Source organism: Ambystoma mexicanum, chromosome 6q (genome assembly GCF_040938575.1).
Source record: "Ambystoma mexicanum isolate Mex_15411 chromosome 6q, UKY_AmexF1_1, whole genome shotgun sequence".
Lineage (NCBI taxonomy): Eukaryota > Metazoa > Chordata > Amphibia > Caudata > Ambystomatidae > Ambystoma > Ambystoma mexicanum.
Window position 1 is genome coordinate 1,045,320,180 of NC_090937.1, and position 20,049 is coordinate 1,045,340,228.

General features: G+C 42.2%; 1 protein-coding gene across 5 annotated transcripts in view; it reads right to left on the reverse strand.

The window, feature by feature from the left end:
- The window catches only part of MICU3 (mitochondrial calcium uptake family member 3), a 526,504-nt gene that overhangs the window by 37,151 nt on the left and 469,304 nt on the right, over positions 1–20,049 (reverse strand). For all 5 annotated transcript variants that reach the window (XM_069631589.1, XM_069631591.1, XM_069631592.1 and 2 more), the window contains 2 exons: positions 11,859–11,967; positions 2,947–3,104 (listed from right to left, as the gene is read on the reverse strand). In XM_069631589.1, the coding sequence (XP_069487690.1) occupies positions 2,947–3,104; positions 11,859–11,967 (267 nt within the window). The remainder of the gene's footprint in view (positions 1–2,946; positions 3,105–11,858; positions 11,968–20,049) is intronic.

Consider the following 20,049-nt stretch of genomic DNA (forward strand, 5'->3'; position numbering starts at 1 on the left):
GTTTTCGGTGGGTTATTTATTTTTGCAGTTTTTTGTTTTAGAGTGAGTAAGACTTCGATTTTATAATGATCTGTCCAGATACATGGGTAAGTTCCTAACAATGTTATGTCAGAATTGTTTTTGACTATCCAGTCGAGCTGGTTCCCCGTGACAGCAGTGGGACCTTTATTGATTACTGTGAAGGTACAATTCTCTAGTTCCTCCTCTAGATTAATAGCATCAGGGTCATTGTGGTTACCCCTCCATCTGTTGATATCACTGAGGAGAATAGTCTCAGTGTTGGGTGTTTTAAGGTTGTTTAGGATAGTGATCAATTCGCCATTGAATTCAGAGATTAGGGATGGTGGCCTATAGATGACTATTATGTTCGTGCAGTCATTGTGGGTAGGTGTCAGTTTGAGATGGATGATCTCACAGACTGTATGGGGGCGGAAAAGAATTTGTGATTTTGTCTGGCAATTATCGCCACTCCTCCATACAATGAAAATTCAAAATTGTATTAACGCCATGTAGGCGAATATTATCCCACCATTGGATACCTCTTTTTTGTTTTACCCCACCCTGATTTGTTCTCTGTATCTTTTTAACTTTGGGATCAAGATGCGGCCCTACATCGTTTTAACCATGGGCCTGTTTTTTTGGATGACAAATGGCTGATGGCTCAGGATGGGATGGCTTATGACTTAAGAAAAAAAGCATATATCATTGGGGTGGTGCAGTCTATGGGATGTTCTGGATGAAGCACTCAGACTCTATGGGTAAGGTAGCAATTGGATGTTTGTTCCCAGTATTTTGGTACATGATAAATAATACTAATTTTGCACTTATATAGTGCTACAAACCCTCAGGAATCTGAGCTCTGCTTATTATTACACACGGAGTGTGGTGCTCATTTATCGACCTTGGAAGGATGAAAGGCTGAGTTTGGCCCTACCGGATTCAAACCTGTGTCAGCAGGCTCTGTACGGATGTCAAAGCATGCGCCCTACTCGCTGTGTTATCTTACTGGCTGATGCTCTCAGAAAACAAGATATTTGATGCATCACTCTCGCCTCTGTGTCCTTATTAAAATCTCGCCTTTTCATCACATACTATGAAAACTGGCATTTACCCTCTGCAGATCTATTTTCAAACCTGGGAATAATATTAAGTTTTTATTTACACATGAACGCATTTAGTACTCTGGTCTTAGAAGAGTCAAACAAAATTCTAATGTTCATTTGTTTAACATTAAAAGCTTAGGCACTTATGCTCTGTTAGATGGTTAATGGACACAGTCTAGAAATAAAGCAAAATACATAATTTACTCCACTATTATATTATAGCTGCAGCATTGACAAAACATGTAACATTATTCTCTAATGTGAATAAAAAAAGATAATTGCTTTCCAGAGGGATAATATATGGGATAAAGTACCCCTGATGTATATTATAAGGATATTGCAAGTCCCTGAGGAGTTCGGTGACTAAATAGAGGAACGTGCCACAAGGTCGAGTTCCATTACAAGGACACGAAACTCGGAGGCGACTTGCAATATCGTTTTTACGTATGGTATGGAATATTTTATTTCTAATAATACATGGTCATACACTGCCATCTCCTCTTTAATAACTGAACCCTTGCTTAATCTAGTGTAGGAGATCTTCCATTTGCTGATCCATATAATCAATGTTGAAACGGTTTGGATTTCAAAAAAGCTAAAATGCAGCTCCTAATGCCTGGCAGAAAAATAGTTTAAACTGTTTCATAATATGCATTGAAAAAACGTTTTCATTTTGTTCTTTAGGGTAAGTAATAACATGCAGCTTCTTTCTCACATGGGTTAAACTTCAGCAGTGCACAAATTAAACATTCTAGCATAAACAATTCCTTGGCAATTCATTACTGTAAAGTGTCACAGAGAACTATTTAACAAGCAAAGAATTTGAAAAGCTTGTAACGGCTTTAATTAACTGATACAGTGACAACTGGAATTCTGAATTCTGCTGTCGCAAGCAGCAGGAATTGTGAAGTCACAACTAAAGCGTAATAACTCATTACAGAGCGGCTTTGATGTAATGTTCTTATTACAGGCCAGTTGTGATGTCACAGCTAGCCTGTAATAAGCAAATTAGTTCTAGGCTGTTATATGGCTATTGCAGGCTGATGTGTATCATAGGGGAGATAATGCAATAAACACTATGGGACTCATTACAAGTTTGGTGTTATCTGATGAAATACTGCCAAAAGGAATTATTACCGCCACTTGGTCCGGCAGAATTACTGCCAGATTACAAATAGTGGTAGGCGGTGCTAGTCCCCATTAATTGGAGTCCACAGGACTTCATGGAGATTTTTGGTGGAATTATCGCTGACAGAATTACTGCCGGTGGTAATTCCGCCAGTTTTACCGGGATTTGGCGATAAGGTGATGGATCTACCTCTAACCTCTTGCTAGAGGATCTACCTCCACCTTTCCTCCAAACTCATAGTTGGACAGTGCAGTAATGTGGCAGTGATATAATTACCACCACATTAACAGTCTCCAGTCATTGTATCAAATACAAACCATTGAATGCCAAAAGCATCGAAAAATGTATCGAAAAAAAAACATCTAATGCATTTTTTTCAAAAGTAAAGGTTTTATTTTAATTGTAATGGGTTTTAAGGGGTAAAAAAACAGGGGTTGGGGATCATCCCATTAAAACACAATTTTTTTGTTGCTTTTTTTTTTTAGATGCTATGGCATTCGATGCAATCACTATAAATCACATTAACACTGATTTTTAACCACCACGTCCAATTTGTAATGCAACCGTATGCTCTTAGCAATCATGCAAAACAATACATTGATTAACTGATAAATAATAAGAGTAAAGACTCTTGGGAGTTAATCATTTGGGCTTCCAATGTTTATTGCATGTTTCATGTGCACATTAGGTTATGTTTAAGATAAGCATTCTTACCCGAAACCCTCGGTGTAGGCGATCCTTCATGATACCAATAAATTCTTTATAACTTAACTGGTCATCTCTGTCAACATCAAATATCTTGAAGACTGTATTCACCAAATGCGGGGAAAGCTTTAGACCTGTAGCTACGTATACAGCACGCTTGAACTCATCTAGGGAAACAGAATGAGAAGGAAAATATTTTTAGATGCCAATCACAAGCGAGGACAATATGGTTTTGCACCCAACAGGGAATGCACACAGGGTTGGTGGCTTGTCCTCACAGGAACGTCTGGTGAATCCTTACAAACATTAAGTCACAAAAGCGTAGTACAGATCATATAAAAGATTTACACTGCTATGCAAAACAAGCATTGGCAAAGGAAAAAGATTTGGCTTTGCAAAAATAAAGGGTACATTTTGTGAAGTCTGACAGGACTAAAAAGGCTTAGAATCTCTAATTTCAAAGCTGGATGAATTGGCTTTGCCTATGCATATTATTGAAATTCGGCCCCTGCAGAGAATAACCTATTCACCCACTTCATAATGCATATACTCTGGCAGGCTTCAGGGATGCTTGCACAGGGCCGGTGGCACCCTAGGCAAAAGGTAACTTTGCCACTCCCACTACCAACTGTATGTATCTTGACTATATAATCCCCTCATCCCAGATGTGTCCTTACCACTTCACATGCATGTCTTGCCCACCATGTTCACAAGCTGCAGTTTCTCCCTCATGTTTTAGACCTTTTCATAACAGGGTAACATTAAATCACTCTCCCTTACCACACAATATATACTATACAGGCTGCATTAGAAACTATGTCCAGATCAGGAAGTATTAGCAGATAGGTAGAGCACGGAAAATCGCTATCATCATCTCATCATCAGAATTTACATGACATACAGGAAAGGTAGCTGGGTATCAGAGCAAGCTACCCTCAAACAAAGAACAGGAACCGCACAGGGAGCAGAAATTAAAGCTTCCATCACACACGGGACAGGCGCATCATGGTCAGCAACACTGCAAGTTACTTTCACGCACCAAACCGGTACAGCATAGCATGGGAAGCAGCAGGTTCAAATTCCCTCACAGGCACCCATAAATCACTGTCTATACAGCAGTGCTGCAAAGTCTCCAAAAGTACAAGATTTCCTCACAGATACAGACCATACAGTTCCTGTATCTGTAGAACCATCACAGCCTTCCCTCACAAACACAACAGGTACAGGCATTGGCACATCAACGGCAGGACCAGCACAGGCTTTCCTCCAACAGGTACAACATAGACCAGCCTGTTGCAATCTTTCCTGACAATCCATCGGGAATGGCATGAGCAGGTCCAAAGAACACTTTCCACAAACAGGTACGTCATGTGAAGGGTCACTGCAAGCTTTCCTAACTAAATATTGTGAAAAACCTGAAGGTATTGGGTGTGGGTAATGTTTACATTTTTGCATATCTATGTTTTTGTTGTATATATTTGGATTTTTTCCGACATTTTTGCAGAGCTAGGCTACGATATCAACATGATGCTAGACCTTTGTTGGCCTAAATGATTTGCACCTGCTAACATTCTGACATATGGATATATTTTTACTGAAGTAGAACCGAATTGATAATAGCATTGCTGAGTCTGTCTAGTCTCTGTATAAGTAACTCATTGATTCTTGTTGGGCATGTTTTCTTTGTTATTTTCTCATTTTTCAACCCGTTGGTGTTTCAATCTTCAATGTTTGGTTGAACCTCATGGTCACATTGATGTGCATAACGGATAGGCTATAGACAAAATCATTCATTTTTTGCAAAGCAGCATTAAGTATGAGGTTACACACCATAAGGCGTTCAGACATAAATATGTTTTTTGTAAGAATTACACAACAACACATTGAATGGGCTGGCACTAGCACGGGCCCCTAATGCCTTACATTGGGCAATTACACTATGAGAACAACCATCATACTGCTTTCATGCAGATTTTCAGCCTCCCTTTAACCACATGTGGACAATTTATTTGTTCGCCATCATATACTTACATGAGGAACGACAATGAAAGTTGTTGCAGTGTTGCCATACGTTCCCGTTTACAGCAGAGTCGGGACGTAAGGTGTCTGCAGCGAGCTCCGTGGTGTGAGCTCGCTGCAGGACACCTCATGGTAACCATAGGAACAGTTTTTAAACAACACAGTTACCCGCATGTGCCGTTCATTCTTCAATACGGCCAGTGAGGAAAACACACGGTAAGATGGAAGCAACTATAGTGAACGTTGCATTTCTAAGAGGCTCATTTTTGTAATAGCTTTCACTTAGAACGCTGCATGGCCGACACGCATTAATACAGCACTCATTTCTGTAGGTCGAGCAAAACCACAGCATAACGTATAAGGCCCCAAGACAGTTTCTTCGCGCCACAGCGCCGTTCAGGAAGTGACTATTTACTTTGGGTCAGGGAAATTCAGCAGTTAACGAATCTTTTTGATCAGAGTCAACAGCCTGGAAAGCTATTTATTTTATTTCTTTGCAGGGCTACACCTGTTGAACTATTTTTAGTTCAATTGAAAATGCCCGCTTGAGGGAACATTTATTCAAGTACACTTTTATAAGTGGAATTCAACTTTTTTATACTAGGGAAAGCTTTGCACAGAATTTTTTGTGACTTTTTTCTATTTTCTCTTCTTATTTTCTCTTGTTTATATGTGTTTATTTTTTACACAGTTACTACGCTGTGCCTCATGGAATTATGGTATGTACATAATAATTACACTACTTGGCTTTTTCTTTTTGTAATGTGGATAATTGTATTATGATGATGCTTAAAGGATTACGTCCTTCTGGTGTTATATTCTCATATATTTATATGCTGGATGTTGACCTTACTAATGGTAGAGTTGATCTCAGATACTAATTGAAAAGGGAACACGGCCCTGAAGAAGGGGTAGGTTATCCCCGAAATGCATTGGCACTAAAGACTCTCTACTTCAAACAATAACTTTTGATGACTTCGGTTCTTCCAGATACGAATCATTTACGTCCGAGATATAGTGAAATAACCACAGTTAAATGTTGTTGTGATAAATATATAACCCAAAAACAACAAAAAATTGGGGAATTTAAACGAGTGTGGACTTCTACTTGGTTATTAAAACGAGTTTAACCTCGGATGAGGCTCATAGAGAGCGGCTGTTTAGTTCGGTGTGACTCACCCATCTTGTTTCTTGCACTAAACCTGAAGGTATTCTCACATCTACTCCCCAGGGATCTTCTGTTTAGGTGGCCAGGGATGAGCCATCACTTTTGGACCCCAATCCTGGGGTGGAGGGGACAAGCGAGGGAGGGGGTCCATGGGGATTGGAGAGAGGGTCCCTGAAGGTGAGACATGGTATCCCCCCTTTCCTGATATTGACCTATCCTCACCTCTCTTAGCCTTTACAGGCTATTGCCAATCTCATCCCATCCTGCCCTTTAGTTTTCCCTTAATTACTGAGTTGAAGAAGCAACTAGGAGTAGTGCAGAGTTCCTATTATAAACAACATTCTGGTACTGGGATGAAGAAGAGTGATCTGGAGGCATGTAGCAATAAAGATCAGGCATGTCACACTAATAGGCTTAAGCAGGGTCAGGCCATTGAGTGTACCTTATTTCACCTGCAGCCTGTTAGTGGAAGTGAAAGTATAAAAGGTGGAAATCAGAAGCACATGAGAGTTGCAGAAAGGAAAAGGAACCGAGAAGTTGCTGAGCTGAGGAGCGAGAAGCCGAGACACCGACAGAGATGGCAAGAGTCTTGCTGAGGTGACTGTGCAGGACTGGGATCCCTTGTGAGGGAAGAAATACAGCGGGCACTGCCACACAGCAGAGGCGGATCCAAGCACGAACGCTGGTGTGTGCAGAGTGGAGCACCCAAGGACCAAGTGAGTTGGCTTTCCCGCTCAGGGAGAAGCCGCGGAACAGAGCTGCAGAGACCCGGTAAGTGCCGTGAGACACTAGGAACGCCGCAGCGCCTCAAGGGACCATGGCAATGGCAACGAACCATGGAAGAAATGCAAAATTGCATTTATTGAATAACGAACTAAATGAAAGGTGTTTTTGAACACACACAGCTTAAAATTGCATTTATTGAGTGCCAAACTATATAAAAATTGCTATTCAAGTCTGCTCAACTTAAAACAGCATTTATTGAAAACCAAAGCGAATGAAAGGTGTTATCCTGACAAATACAGCGCAGCAATACATTTACTGAACAATGGTAGGCAGGAATGTCACGATTTGAATGAAACCAAGTGAAAGCTGCTATTATGCAGAATTGAATGAAAAAGTTGTTCCTTGATCAGATTATGAAATGCTAAAGATTGAATAAACATTCTGGGGCAAGGTTAACGTCTAGATATAGAGCACCTTTTGAATTTTAATATTCTGACTGTCAGTGAACACACCCACCTGGCCTCGATATGTCAGTGAACAAAAACAAGGGGCCCAAATATGTGATGTCATCAGTGATGTCATCTGACATTCTTGATGTCATCTTTGATGTCCTGGGTGTTAGTCTTAGCAGTTCACGGTGGTGCTTATCTTACCATAACACAGCAAATTTCTGAGGTTTTCCGGTTTTACTTGTAAACAAAAAGTCCATTTAACAAAGTTTATTCATTGATTTTCATAGATTTTTATTAGTGCAACTTAACGTTAACATCCCTTTAACAAAGTTTTTAAATGAATACATATATACACATTTGTCCTAATTAAGTGGACTTTAGGAACAGACATATGTCATACATGGTTTCGAGGTGGGGGAATGAAAGTGAAATTGGTTTCTTCCTCCTCTGAGGGCCTGATTCTGAGCTTGTGCTAAAAGTACTCTGGAAACCTGACATTCTGTGGAAACCTGACACTCTCCCCTCCCAGTTTCCAGTACCACCATTCTGAGGTGAGCGGAAGTATTGGAGGGGAGATGTTGTGCTTTCTTTACCGAAAAAGCTCCTAAAATCACTAGTTGTGGAAGAAACATGTGCATCAGTGGCAGTACAAGCATTTTTTTTAAAGATTCCCACTTTTTCTAATTTGCGAAAGAGTCCTTAAGCTTTCAGCAATTTAGAAAAGTGGTGCTGCAGTCTGGGAAATGCTATTTTTATACAGGGGGAAAGGGTGCAGTAGAGGATAACGGCAGCTTAGAGGTGTCGTAGTGTATCCCTTTATGCACGTTCAAAACCAGGGCTTTTGAAAGGAGAATCCCCTCACAGTGACTGCCCTGCAATCTTCATGATTGCTAAGGCTGTTGTGTAGCAGTAAATCCGGCACATGCAAAGTCGTGGCTTTGATGCCAAAGCTGCCACATTATCACATTAATAGAATAGGGTGCTTTTAAGGAAAGTATTCTTCCTCAATGGAAGAACAGTTTCCTATGTTTACATGCACCTCAGAATCAGGGCCTTAGTCCATTGCAACGTTTTTTCTACTTACTCTAGGCAGCAAGGACAGAGATGGGCAGGCATCGAAAAAGTTTATTTATTTTCATTGAAATGCCAAATGACAGAAAGATTTTTAGGCACCCTTGCAACTTTAACGTTAGTTTACTTTTAAGTATGGTTTTACGTACAACATGTTTTGGGTTCACCACCTGTGTCCAGTGCTATGCATCAAAAGCACAATAAATACTCTTATAACTACATGCCAGAGAGAGAAATATTGAGGTTTGTGAATGGAAAAGGATTCTAGTAGTCAAAATGTTTTTTTATCTGACCACCTCTATACCAGTGAATGTGTGTGTAATTGTTGAAGAATTAAATGAATATGTACGGTCTGTCTACACATTAATGATGAAGCATGGTAGTGGTAATCCACTAATAATGAAGTGTGCAAGATCAGGCATCAAGTTTCACTGATTCTGCTTCTGTGCACAATTACAGATTATACAAATGCTACTCACATCTCACATGACAGACTGCCAACACAAACGTTTAACATTTTACAAGCATTTACAATTCAATGATGGAAAACTGGCTTTAGCAGATTATTTTAATCAAACAACTTCACATTTCTAATGATAAGGACTAATAGATGTGTGGGAAAAGGTTAAATAAATATATATTAACATAATTCGCTGAACAGGGCCTCACTCTAAAATTTGACTTAGCATTTGATTGCAACGGTATTTTATTTGTTTATTTATACAAATCCCAGGGAAAGCAATACATTTTTAGCACAACATTGCTTATAAAATTTACCATTGATAACAGAGCAGAGAGGATATGGGTCCTTTACAATGGGCTGAGAGATGGTGACTTGAAGACCAGATATTGCAGGGAAGGTGGAAATATAAACCAGGGATGAGGACAGGATAGAATGACACAAGAACGGGATGGGGGAGGAAGTGCTAAATTGTGACAGAAAATTGCTGTAGGGCTGACAAATAATTGTTGTAGAGTTGTCCGTGGAGGGTAGGGAGACAGCAAAACAGGGTAATGCAGTATTGTAGAGTACTAGGAAATAGGTTATCAGAAAGAAGGAGGGGTTGAATTTGGATTTAAATAGCGGTAGAGATGGAATAGTACTGAGAGGGAGAAGAAGAGCATTCCAGAGTAGTGGAGTGAGGAGAGAGAGTAGGTAGCGGGTGTACAGGGGGCTCGATGGGTGGCAAGCAGTGTTACCTGGTACATTTCTGATTCTGCACTTTCTTTTGGTTTGAGATATATCACATCTGAAGCAGGAAGACCGGCCTACTGATTTGGCATTCAGATTGGCCCGACAACTAACAGCCATGAAAGCAGATGTCGCAGAGAACAGCAGATCTTCTGTGGAATGCCGCAGGCCTCAGAGAGATGGGCATCAGTAGCCCTCCCCCTTTGAGAAGTACACAGTTCGGATGCTGCTGGCTCAAGTCCCAAGGTTGCTAAGAGCCTGCCATGCAAAGACAATCTGATGTTATGAAATGCGCTTTTTCTCTCTCTGTTCAGGACATGTTTTCATACGTACGGTTAATGGGAGGAGAATAATGTGTAGCTTTTGCATTGTACATAGGTACGAGCCAGGCCTTGGAGGGGCAGAGTTGAATGCAGCCCTCCAGAGCCTGGTATGTGTGAGCGCTTTTACACCCCACTTCTGGCTTTGTGTATTATTTGTGTCCAAGTGCTGAGTGCCTGGAATGCCTGAGACGGTGTGGGGGAGCTGGATGAGCACTAATATCGTGGGCAGCAGGACAAACTTGTATTAAGGAGGTGAGCCGAGGATGTTGACGAGCGAGGAGGAGAGTACAAAGTGAGACGAGCAGATCAGTCGGGTGGGTCGAGTCCATGGATAGATTTTAAAATTATGAGAAGAAGTTTATACTTAGACCTTTGTTTCATATATAATCCGCCAATCTGGCAACAGGCAGATGAGATAGAGGTATAGCAACAAAGGTTGAAAAGTGTGCAAAGGACTTTGTCTAGGCATGAAAAAGCATAGTTGGGAAGGCCACAGAGCAGACTGGCACAATAGTCCGATCTAGAAAGGACTAAGGAGGAGATTATCTGTTTAGCAATGTTGAAAGAAGACGTTGACTGATTTTACTGATATTGAGGAGTTGAGTCTGGCTGCAGTGGCAGATTTGGAGATGTAGAGCGAGACTTTGTGTGATGGGTCGAAGATGACACAAAGGTTGCGAGCAGAAGCAGAGTAAGAAGGTAGTCAGGAGAGAAGAGAAGAAGAGCAGAGGAAGAGATAGATGGTTTGGCTGGGAAGTAGAGAATGTCTTTCTTTGTGGAATTGAGCATGAGCGAGTGAGACGTCATGCAATAGTTGATGGCGGAGAGACAGTACAGGAATAATGATCCCATGTCAAACACGATGCCTGAACACATAACAGGGCTTTCAGATAGTCCATAGTAATATGGGGTTAAACCTGATATACAAGTATTACATCACATTGGAAATATAGTTTTCCCAATAAAGTGCTTAACCAAAACCATAATGTTTCATTCATCCTTAAATGCCACACGGAATGTCTGCCATCAGTAGACCTGTTATTCGACTTAGAATGTGCCATTATATCGAGCATAATCATTCTCACATTAAAGCAAAACCAACCAATCGGATGTTATCCAAATGTTTGCAAATACGTTCACTATAACAATATATGCAAACACTAACAGTGGTTCTCTCCTTTTGTGTTCATCGACAATAAGATTAACATAATATATCGTGATTGTTTGGGAAACAGGATTGTCCCTCAAAGACAAAGTTGCGATCATGGTAAAGGAAGCTTATTTCCAGATGGTACTTTTGAAACCTACTGGCCTTTGGATCCCTCATAGCTGAACAAGGAAAGATGAAGGAAGCCTTACAACCTCCAAGCTCAATAGCTCCATCCTCTATGATGGACACCCCAACTCCCACAGATTCAAGAGCTTGTGTTAACTGTGTGCAGCGGTCAGGCTGATACTGAACCCCTGAAACCACATCACCCCTTTTAGGCTCAGGGTAAAACCACATGGGCTGCCTATAGAGGTCTGAATCTATTTTATATTAGGCTACTTCACATTCAAAGATGGCAGGGTCTGCTGCTGCAATCTTACAGGAGAAAATTCAGTTCTACGTTCCTCGCACTCCCTTTGGTGGTCCGATGATTTCTCAATGAATGCATGGATTGCTGAGAACTTCCAGTAGCCCTGACAAAAGAAATCAACTATATAACATAATGGAAGAGGCTTAAGGAACTCGTCTAGCTAGCCACAACCCATCCCCGCTGTCTCTGGTTATGGAGTAATATTGGCACCTCCTCTTGGTTTATGCCACAGGAGCTTTTGTCCCTAAAACATATTCTCATTCATTGTTGTAGTTTGTGTTTGCATCTTTCAATATTTCGGGAATCAAGCAAATCAGACACAGCCTTATGGATATGCTTGAATTCCAGCTCACTGAGAGGATACTTTGCAGTATGCAGTCTGGCACTCACCCTGTCCAATGGAGCGGCTTGCAAAGTTGTACATCTGCATAGCAATGGCAAAATCTTCCAGGTTGTTCAGGAACTGGAAAAAGGATCTGAACTCATCAAATGTTATTCCCTGCATGAATAAACAAGAAAAGATGTTTGGATGTCAACATACGACGGAAACCAATACATTGGTGTACGATGATGGTACAGTAATCATACAATACGTTTAATTGACTTTGAAATATTGAGCAACACGCAATGAACATGTTGCTCTGAAGTGAGACCCATTGCCTCCGCGAGCTGGTGAAAGTATTTTTTCTCCCATCAGCGATAAGCCTAAAGAGAAACTAGTGCCACCTCTCCATTCTCAATATGGGGTGGCGCGAAACAAAAACGACTGCCTTGTTGGAAGGTTTTGGTCGAGCCAAGCTTGCAATAACATATGACAGCATGCCTGGCTGTGTTAAAGCTCATGTACACTTCTGTGCGTTTCCTTGTTATAGCATCGGTTGTGAAGTGTTTTGGACGCTCGCTTCCACAAAGGAACAGCCATCAGAGCTGCATTTTTATCTTATCTCCTGCAATTCCCTTTTGAATTGCCTTTTTTAAATGTCATTTTGTAGCTTATGTTTATGCATTCACAAGTAGTTCAAAAACAGACAACCGATATTGGGTTGTAAACTTGTGCACCCCCGGTTTAGTGGCCGAGTGTAACTTCCACAGGCTGTGTAACACTTGACAGGAATAGATAGGTATTCTGGTCAAGAATCAAAACCCTTGACAAACAATTATTTTTTTTGTTACAACTCTATAAATAGTAACCCTTTTCAAGGTACAACGTCGTTTCATCAACAGTCGTTTTTTCGACCGGTGTTTTTACGAAAACACTTTGCCGAAAAAACTCATCGAGAAAGGGCAGATAAGGGGTTGAGGGATTCAAGAACAGTTACTAATAGGTGGGGCTTTGGGAGAGAAAACCCCAAAAGAAAAGAAGGAACATTTCTATGACTTTTTTCGGCAAAATGCTTTCGTAAAAACACCATCATAAAAATAACTGTCGATGATGTGACATAGAACCATTCTCAATTACTATAGAACTACAGCACAATACTTTATTGAACTGTGGGCCAGAGGCATCGCTGAGGGGGCTATAGCCCTGGGTGTTTTGGTTGCCGCCCCAGAGAAGCTCAGGGGCTACAACCAAAATGCTAGCTAACCCCGAGTGCCGATATTAAGATCAAACCTAGCAACACCCCGACTGTGGGCTACGTTTGGGGATGCCTTTTTAATTTATTTTGCTAGACTGTTTGGTTGCTGTGCTAAGAGTACACCTCACAAATATGGAGATGTGAACCTCCTCTGGAGTGCCCAATACCACCTCCGGTCTCTTGCCAGGCATCAACATGTTTTAAAATGGGCACTTTCAATCCCATCGCAATGCAACAGGTAAATCGACCCAGATTCAAACACAGAGCATTGAAGATGTACTCAAGACGATACTCTTCCAAACAATTATCTCTGGACTTTTCTAACACTTTCCTTGTCATTCTTCCATATTTACTGGACCTTGTTTTGAGGATGACCATAAAGTGATTTGCTTTTCATTGCAATTTGTGAGAAACTTCACCTGCTGTACAAACTTTTCTTGCACTGCACAAGCGCTGCAATCATCGACCCAGAGAGGAGCGTCAAGCTGACGGAGATTTTTGGAACTGGGAAATACATTACAGAACTTCAACTCACAACTGTTAAAAACCCTGTCAGAAATGGTCTTCTGGCAACTGTGCCAGTGGTAAAACGCACCCACAGACAAGGAGAAATAACCACGCGGATGAATAAGTCCTGTCGGGTATGTTACCGTACAGTGTCGGTGGTGGGGGGTAGTGGCGGTATTTTATTTTATAAACTAGTAAATAGAGGTACCTTTGCTGCCAGCCAATGTAAGGAGATGAGACATGTATTTTTAAACAAACACTTTGCAATATTAGATTTTTACTTTCTCCTTCCTAAAATATCACGCATCCCAATGAAAGACAATGGGCATATTCATTTCTCTCAGGTTCCTTTTCCAAATCCCCCTCCTGGCTGTTCTAAAGCACTGGCATGCATGGTGCTGCTTGATCACTATTTTCTGTAGTGTTTGTAGTGTTCTGAAAACAAGCATTGCCGTACATTACTGTTTTAGTTTACTTTGTGTGTGAGAGATAGTTGACTCCCCGATTAAGGAAGATGACAAGCACGTTGGGAGCCAGGTCAAATCTCGGTGCTTCTCTTGTCATGGGATTCAAGTCTGTAATGGAGTCCTCTACTGTCTTTGGAAAGCTGTGATGCGAGTTAGAATTTACTGTTGCCCTGGGTTGAACGGTTGGTGGGGTGCGTTGGGTTTAAGTCAAGTGTTTCTATAATGCAGGTGCTATGTCAAAACTCACCCTCATTTGAATGTGGGTTCCTACCTCACTTTAATGGGATCACCACATTGTGACCTGAGGGGGTAAAAAAAGCAACCCACCTTACACTTAGTGGTGATATGCGTTGTTTATGGACAGTGCAGCAGTTGAGTTTTTGGGGAAGTAGTAGGCTCCCGGTGAACGGAGAGGGTGGGGTGGAATTTCTGGGGCAGGGGTAATAAAGCACTCTTGCCTACCTTGATGTGTACTGCTTATGTGCAGAACATTGATGGTGTACTGTTGGTACATTCTAGGCTGTCACCTATGAACTATGATATAAATAAATGAAGAGCAGTGGGTTTTGCACACAAACCGAGACGGGCATCGAAGAGAAGCTGTTCATGGAGAAAGCATCCATCGTGTGTAAATGGTTCAACAGAATGGCATTTTAGAAGACAGCACACCTTCCGGTAAACTACAGAGGGATTACAAGTAAACAGCGATATCTGGGGGGATGAGGGGCATGACCAAGAATGGTCGATGCTCCAGTATCATCTTTGAGGGTTTAACAGATACCGCCTTCTTCAAAAAGCACAATGCTGCGGGTGCTGGTGTTGCAAGTGCACACATTTTACCCTCGGGATGATTCTAAACATTCCTTGGCAGCGGGATACCTGGAGAGCCAGGACCTTCATGGGTCTCGCCTTAGCTTGAGTCTCTAGACCTAAACCTGATTGAAATGGTGTTGGGGCTAAAGGGATATTTGAAGTGGGTGCATAAACCCATGAATAAGGCTGAGCTAATCCAAGGTATCAACAAGACTTCGGGTGACATACTTGCCAAGATACTTGTGGCAGGACAATTACCCCTGTGAAAAATGTCCAATCCTTGCTTGTCAAAAGGAAAGTGGAAGCGACACATATGGGATGCGTGTATTTCATCAGTATTTTAAAATATGGTCCATACTTGGCTAGGAATGTTGATAAAATAAAATAAAAATATGTGAGCCTATACCAGCCTGTGATTTTGAACCCTCGTTTCCCAAAATGACTGCCCACTAGGAGTTTGCTCCCTTGTGTCCCACTTTAGCTACTGTGATAGTGATATTGCTCACTGGTGCCCTCTTGTGACTGTTTCTGGATCCCACCACATTATTAGCCACTATGTATTTGGTCAGCTGGGAGTTTGCTTCCTGGTGTTCCACTTTAATTGCCGCCCCACGTTGCTGCACTTGCCGCGGTTCTTTGAATGGCACGGACCCGCATCGGCTGCTTGAGACTCCCCTGGTGGGAGCACCACCCAAACTACACTCCTCATCAGCCCTCATGGCCACTTGGTATACAATGTCACCATGCATGCACTGGAGTGAACAAAAACGTCCAGTAGACAAAAGAGCTGGATTTAAATGCAACCAACATAAACAGAAGCACTGCCAAAATTTAGTCAATTGTTCCAATTGTGCAGTTATAGAATGAACATAAATATAATTTCATGGACATTTTGAAGAAAAAAAAACAATTGTTCAGCTGGTATGATCGTCGACAAAACGGTGTTTCGGCCTAGAAAAGAGCTGTAAATCCAGCTCTTTTGTCTACTGGATTATACATACTTGCATTTTAAACACCCTTGGGTGCTCTATCCCCACCATTCTTTGATAAATATTATTAAAACATTCAGTTCAGAAATTCATTACTTATAACTGTGATATGTGTTTATATGTAGGATTGGTGTGACCTCTCACCCTGAAATTTCGTTTTTGTTCACTCAAGTACGCCCACCTGGGCTTTTCAGGGTTTTGCCAGGTGCCCTTATACTGAATCTAGACCATGCATGCACTGCCACACTGGTGACGATGAAGTAAACACGCTCATTCGACATTGCTGCGCTGCTTCTCAACTGTTGACCAGACCTAGCGCAGATTCCAGACTTCATTTCGTCCTGCTTCCCGGCTATTTTCTGACCTCAGCTCGTCCCCTGGACTGCATCTGCATTTTCCCCTCAGTGACACTAACTCAATTTTGTTTTTTCCTCCTGGACTGTGCATGTCGTTTTCCTTGTTGACTTTTGGTATTCTGTACTTCTTTGCTTCCTATGGTCATTTCTATCATCGAACTTTTGGACCCAGTGGATTTCCTGCACCTGGAACTCCTCTCCCTTAGTTTCTGACCCTTAAACATTTGCAGCATTCCTTCATCCTTTCTGACTCTTTCTGCACACTCAGGTAGGAGTGTTACTGTGGTTGGGAGGTGGTTCGGGCTACTTCATGGTGCATTGCTACCGATTGTCATGTTCTATGGTATTAGCTTTGGCAGGAGCAATCCACAGGAGGCAGAAAAAGTGATGCCAGCTGATGGATGCCTGCACTACCCCCAGCACTGCCTATGCTTTTACAGTAGTTGCTGCAATGCTGGAGCAAGCAGCTGATTCAACATAAAGATATAGAGAGCCGCAAGCCAAAGGCTGCAGAACAGAGCATAATCTCTGCTCAGACCTGCTCCTAACATGCAACCATAGATTCCAACAAGTTAACTTGAAAGAAAAAGGGATTAAAAAAGGGCAGGATTCCAAGGATGCGGCCATGCTAGAAGAGTTGTATGACGTGTACAAACTGCTGCTGCAAACAGTACTTCAAAGCGCCATACATTCGCTAAAGTAGGTGAGATAATATCACGAAACTAAGCACTCGCCTCTGATATCTGTGGGAGTCCTGCAGTTACACCTACACCGGATCAGATCCCAGCAGGGCTGACTTGGCCCTTCCTTCCTCCGAGGTTAGAATATTGGGTACCGTTTCATTGGGTAATAGTAATAGCAATTATTAGAGCATTTAAAAGTGTGAGCAAATGGGGATATCAGACTGCATAGCCTTCGGCACAGTGTAGACACTGGTGGTAATAACCAAACGGGAGGGTGCCCTCGGGAGCTCGAGAACACACACCATCTGCGGTGTTCATAGTCCTGCTTGGAGGTGATGGAAGAAAGAATCAATACGTTAAACGAGCCAGAGTAATGATAGGAGAAGCATTTTGCAGTGAATAGCACTGATGATCCCTTGTCGCTGCTCATGCCACTGCTTAAATGGGCACAGGATGTCCTTGGTAGGTCCTGTTCAACAGCTGGGATATGACCCATCTGAAAGCCAAGTTTTGGGCATTACACATCGGGCAGTATAATTACGAGCACGCGTAGCTAAGGCAACTGCACCACCATGTGGACATAATATGAACATGCACAATAAAACTACTCACGCGACTGTCTAAAGTTATGTTAAATGTAAAAGGTATTTGTACCGCGCACTGTCACCACTGCTGTGGTCCCGAGCCCTCTGGCCGGTGTACAGAGGGGGGGTAGGTGGGGGGGGGGGGGGGTAGGGGGTAGTGGGAATAGGAAAGTGAGAGTTGTGCTGAAACAATAACTTTGCAGCAGAGAAAACCTGATCCCAATGTTTTTTAATGCGTCTCACAAAGATGTTGGGTAATTTTCACTACTTCTGAAAGATGTTGGTTCAAGGTAATATTTTCCGGGAATGAGGACTATCCATTTCACTGTAACGTCAAGTGTACTTCGGTTTCCAACTAGTTTCAGTTAACATGGACCTAACGGTAGCCTTTGACACCATCCATGTTTCCACATTGATTTCCTGGTTGTCAGAATTTGCTCTGGAGTACCGCTCTGGTTGTCATTGTCTGGAGAACAGGGATTTTGCAGTCCATCTCAGGGTGTTTACATCTCCCCGGAGAAACAATAAGAGGGTCATTTTACTAAGGTGCCAAGAGTGAATGATGGGCCTTCCGACAGCACTCGGTGCCGTTCATTCCTCCCCTTGCAATTTGCAAAATGTAGCGTGAAAAAGGGCAAAACTGCGCTTACACCTTGGTTTCAGACTCTGGATTGCAAAAAGTGTAATTGTTGCCTTCCATTTATGCATGGCCGGCATCATTCATAATGGATTCCTGTGACATCCTAGATCTTTTTGCAGGTGCAAAAAACAGACAGACTCCATAATAATCCATTGGTTTTAGGCCAGTATGAAAACATCAGTTGAGATTTGATGCATAGTGGAAAGAATCCACCACCACGTGACCCCACTCCCCCTCCAAATGGATTTCAAATCCCCCAGAGTGTAAAGGCAAGGGGTAAACCTCATATGTCTTTGTTTTATACCTTACTTGTATGCTCTAGAGACAAAATTGTGGCGTACAACAGGGCTCCTCTATGTCTCCCCATTATTCACCATTTGATATGCTCCCCACTCCTTCAATTTCATCTTTTGGTCTGGCCTTCTATTCATGCATAAATGGTACTCAAATGTACAGCATTGTGGATGGGAAGCCAGACTAATTCCGCCAGCCGTCTAGTAGTTTAGCTGTTGTGGAGGAATGGATGGAGAGCAAGTTGATGCAGCTTAATATCTTGGGAGGTCGTTTTGCCTTTCACCATCTGACCTCAGATTTTCCCTTCGTGATTTGCCTGGAATCCATCCGGATGAGAGAACAGGCCAATCCTCTGGGGGTGATATTAGAAACAGATCGGGGTATGGTCTCCAAGGTTCAGGATACGGTCAGGCCGGTCTTTTTTCAATTACACCACGTCAAGCGGTGTATGGTTGTAGGAGCCCGTGCCCAGAGTTTTGTAATACCCTTTATTGTGGTATTCTTGTATACTGCTGCAGTGACTGTAGTCTCACAGAAATGCAAGGGACAGGCTGGTTGTGTGCATCCACTGTCGCAAAAGGAGGAGGTATTTAGACCAGTTACCCATTACAGTTCACCCTGACGTTAAGCTTGGATACCTGGTGTGCAATAGGTTTATTGGAATTGTTCCCAACTACCTAAAATGTAAAATCCATCATGGTCTCCTTGTGCATATATTGTGCTCCCTTGACCAAGGTCCCATCAGAATCCCCCCATTTCAGAAAACTAGGCTTGGCTTGAGAGATTTGTGTGTCCAAAGTCACTGGTTATGGAAACTCCTTTCATGGCATCTGTGCCTGGATACCAGTGTAAACTCTTCTAAGAAAGGTTTGAAAGCCTTCCTCTTTCATTTGTTTGGTTGTTGCCTGCCCACCACTCACTTCGATCTTGCTTCAGCAGAATTTAGTTGAACACCTCAAAACAGCTCCATAGAATGTCTGCGCCTTATGAACAGGACACAAAGGTGAGGGTAAAGGTGAGGGGACGGCATCTGCCCATAGTGATCAGAGGCTGATGCTGTCCCCCCTTGGATTTTTTAAGTAGATACAAACAAAAAATGTATTAGAGCTTGAGTTGTATTTGTGCATAGCTGGCTCGCCTCCATCGCTAGTGCTGTAGCCAGTACTGGAACCCAAGTTGCCAGATTAATGAGCCTCATATTTACTCCCCAGACCACATGAAAACCTAGCAAAAATGACTTTGAAATTGCTCCTATTGGGTTATTGGCTTAAAAGGTGCATATTTATTTATTTAAATTTGCATAAAGCGCCACACGCCCGTGGGCCTGAGAGCCTCATGCCTTTCATATTTTGTCAGCCACCTCCTATCCATTTACTTTTCGGGTGTACATTTTTTTTATTCTGAAAGGCAAAAGGGTATTTGCCCTGCACACTTCCTCCAATTAAGAAATTACAATTGAATGACCTTTTCACGGTTCACTTTAAAATATGTTAATTTCCTGTGACAGCAATTTTGAGTAGGCTAATGACCCCCAAACACTTTTTAGGGCTTGTGCCCAGCTTACAAATGTTTTCACTAACTCCAATAAGTCACTTACACAACTCATAAGGCTTTCATCACAGTTCTCTCAGGATGGTCGCCGCTGCACAACCTTCTGAGGGTGCACTCTCA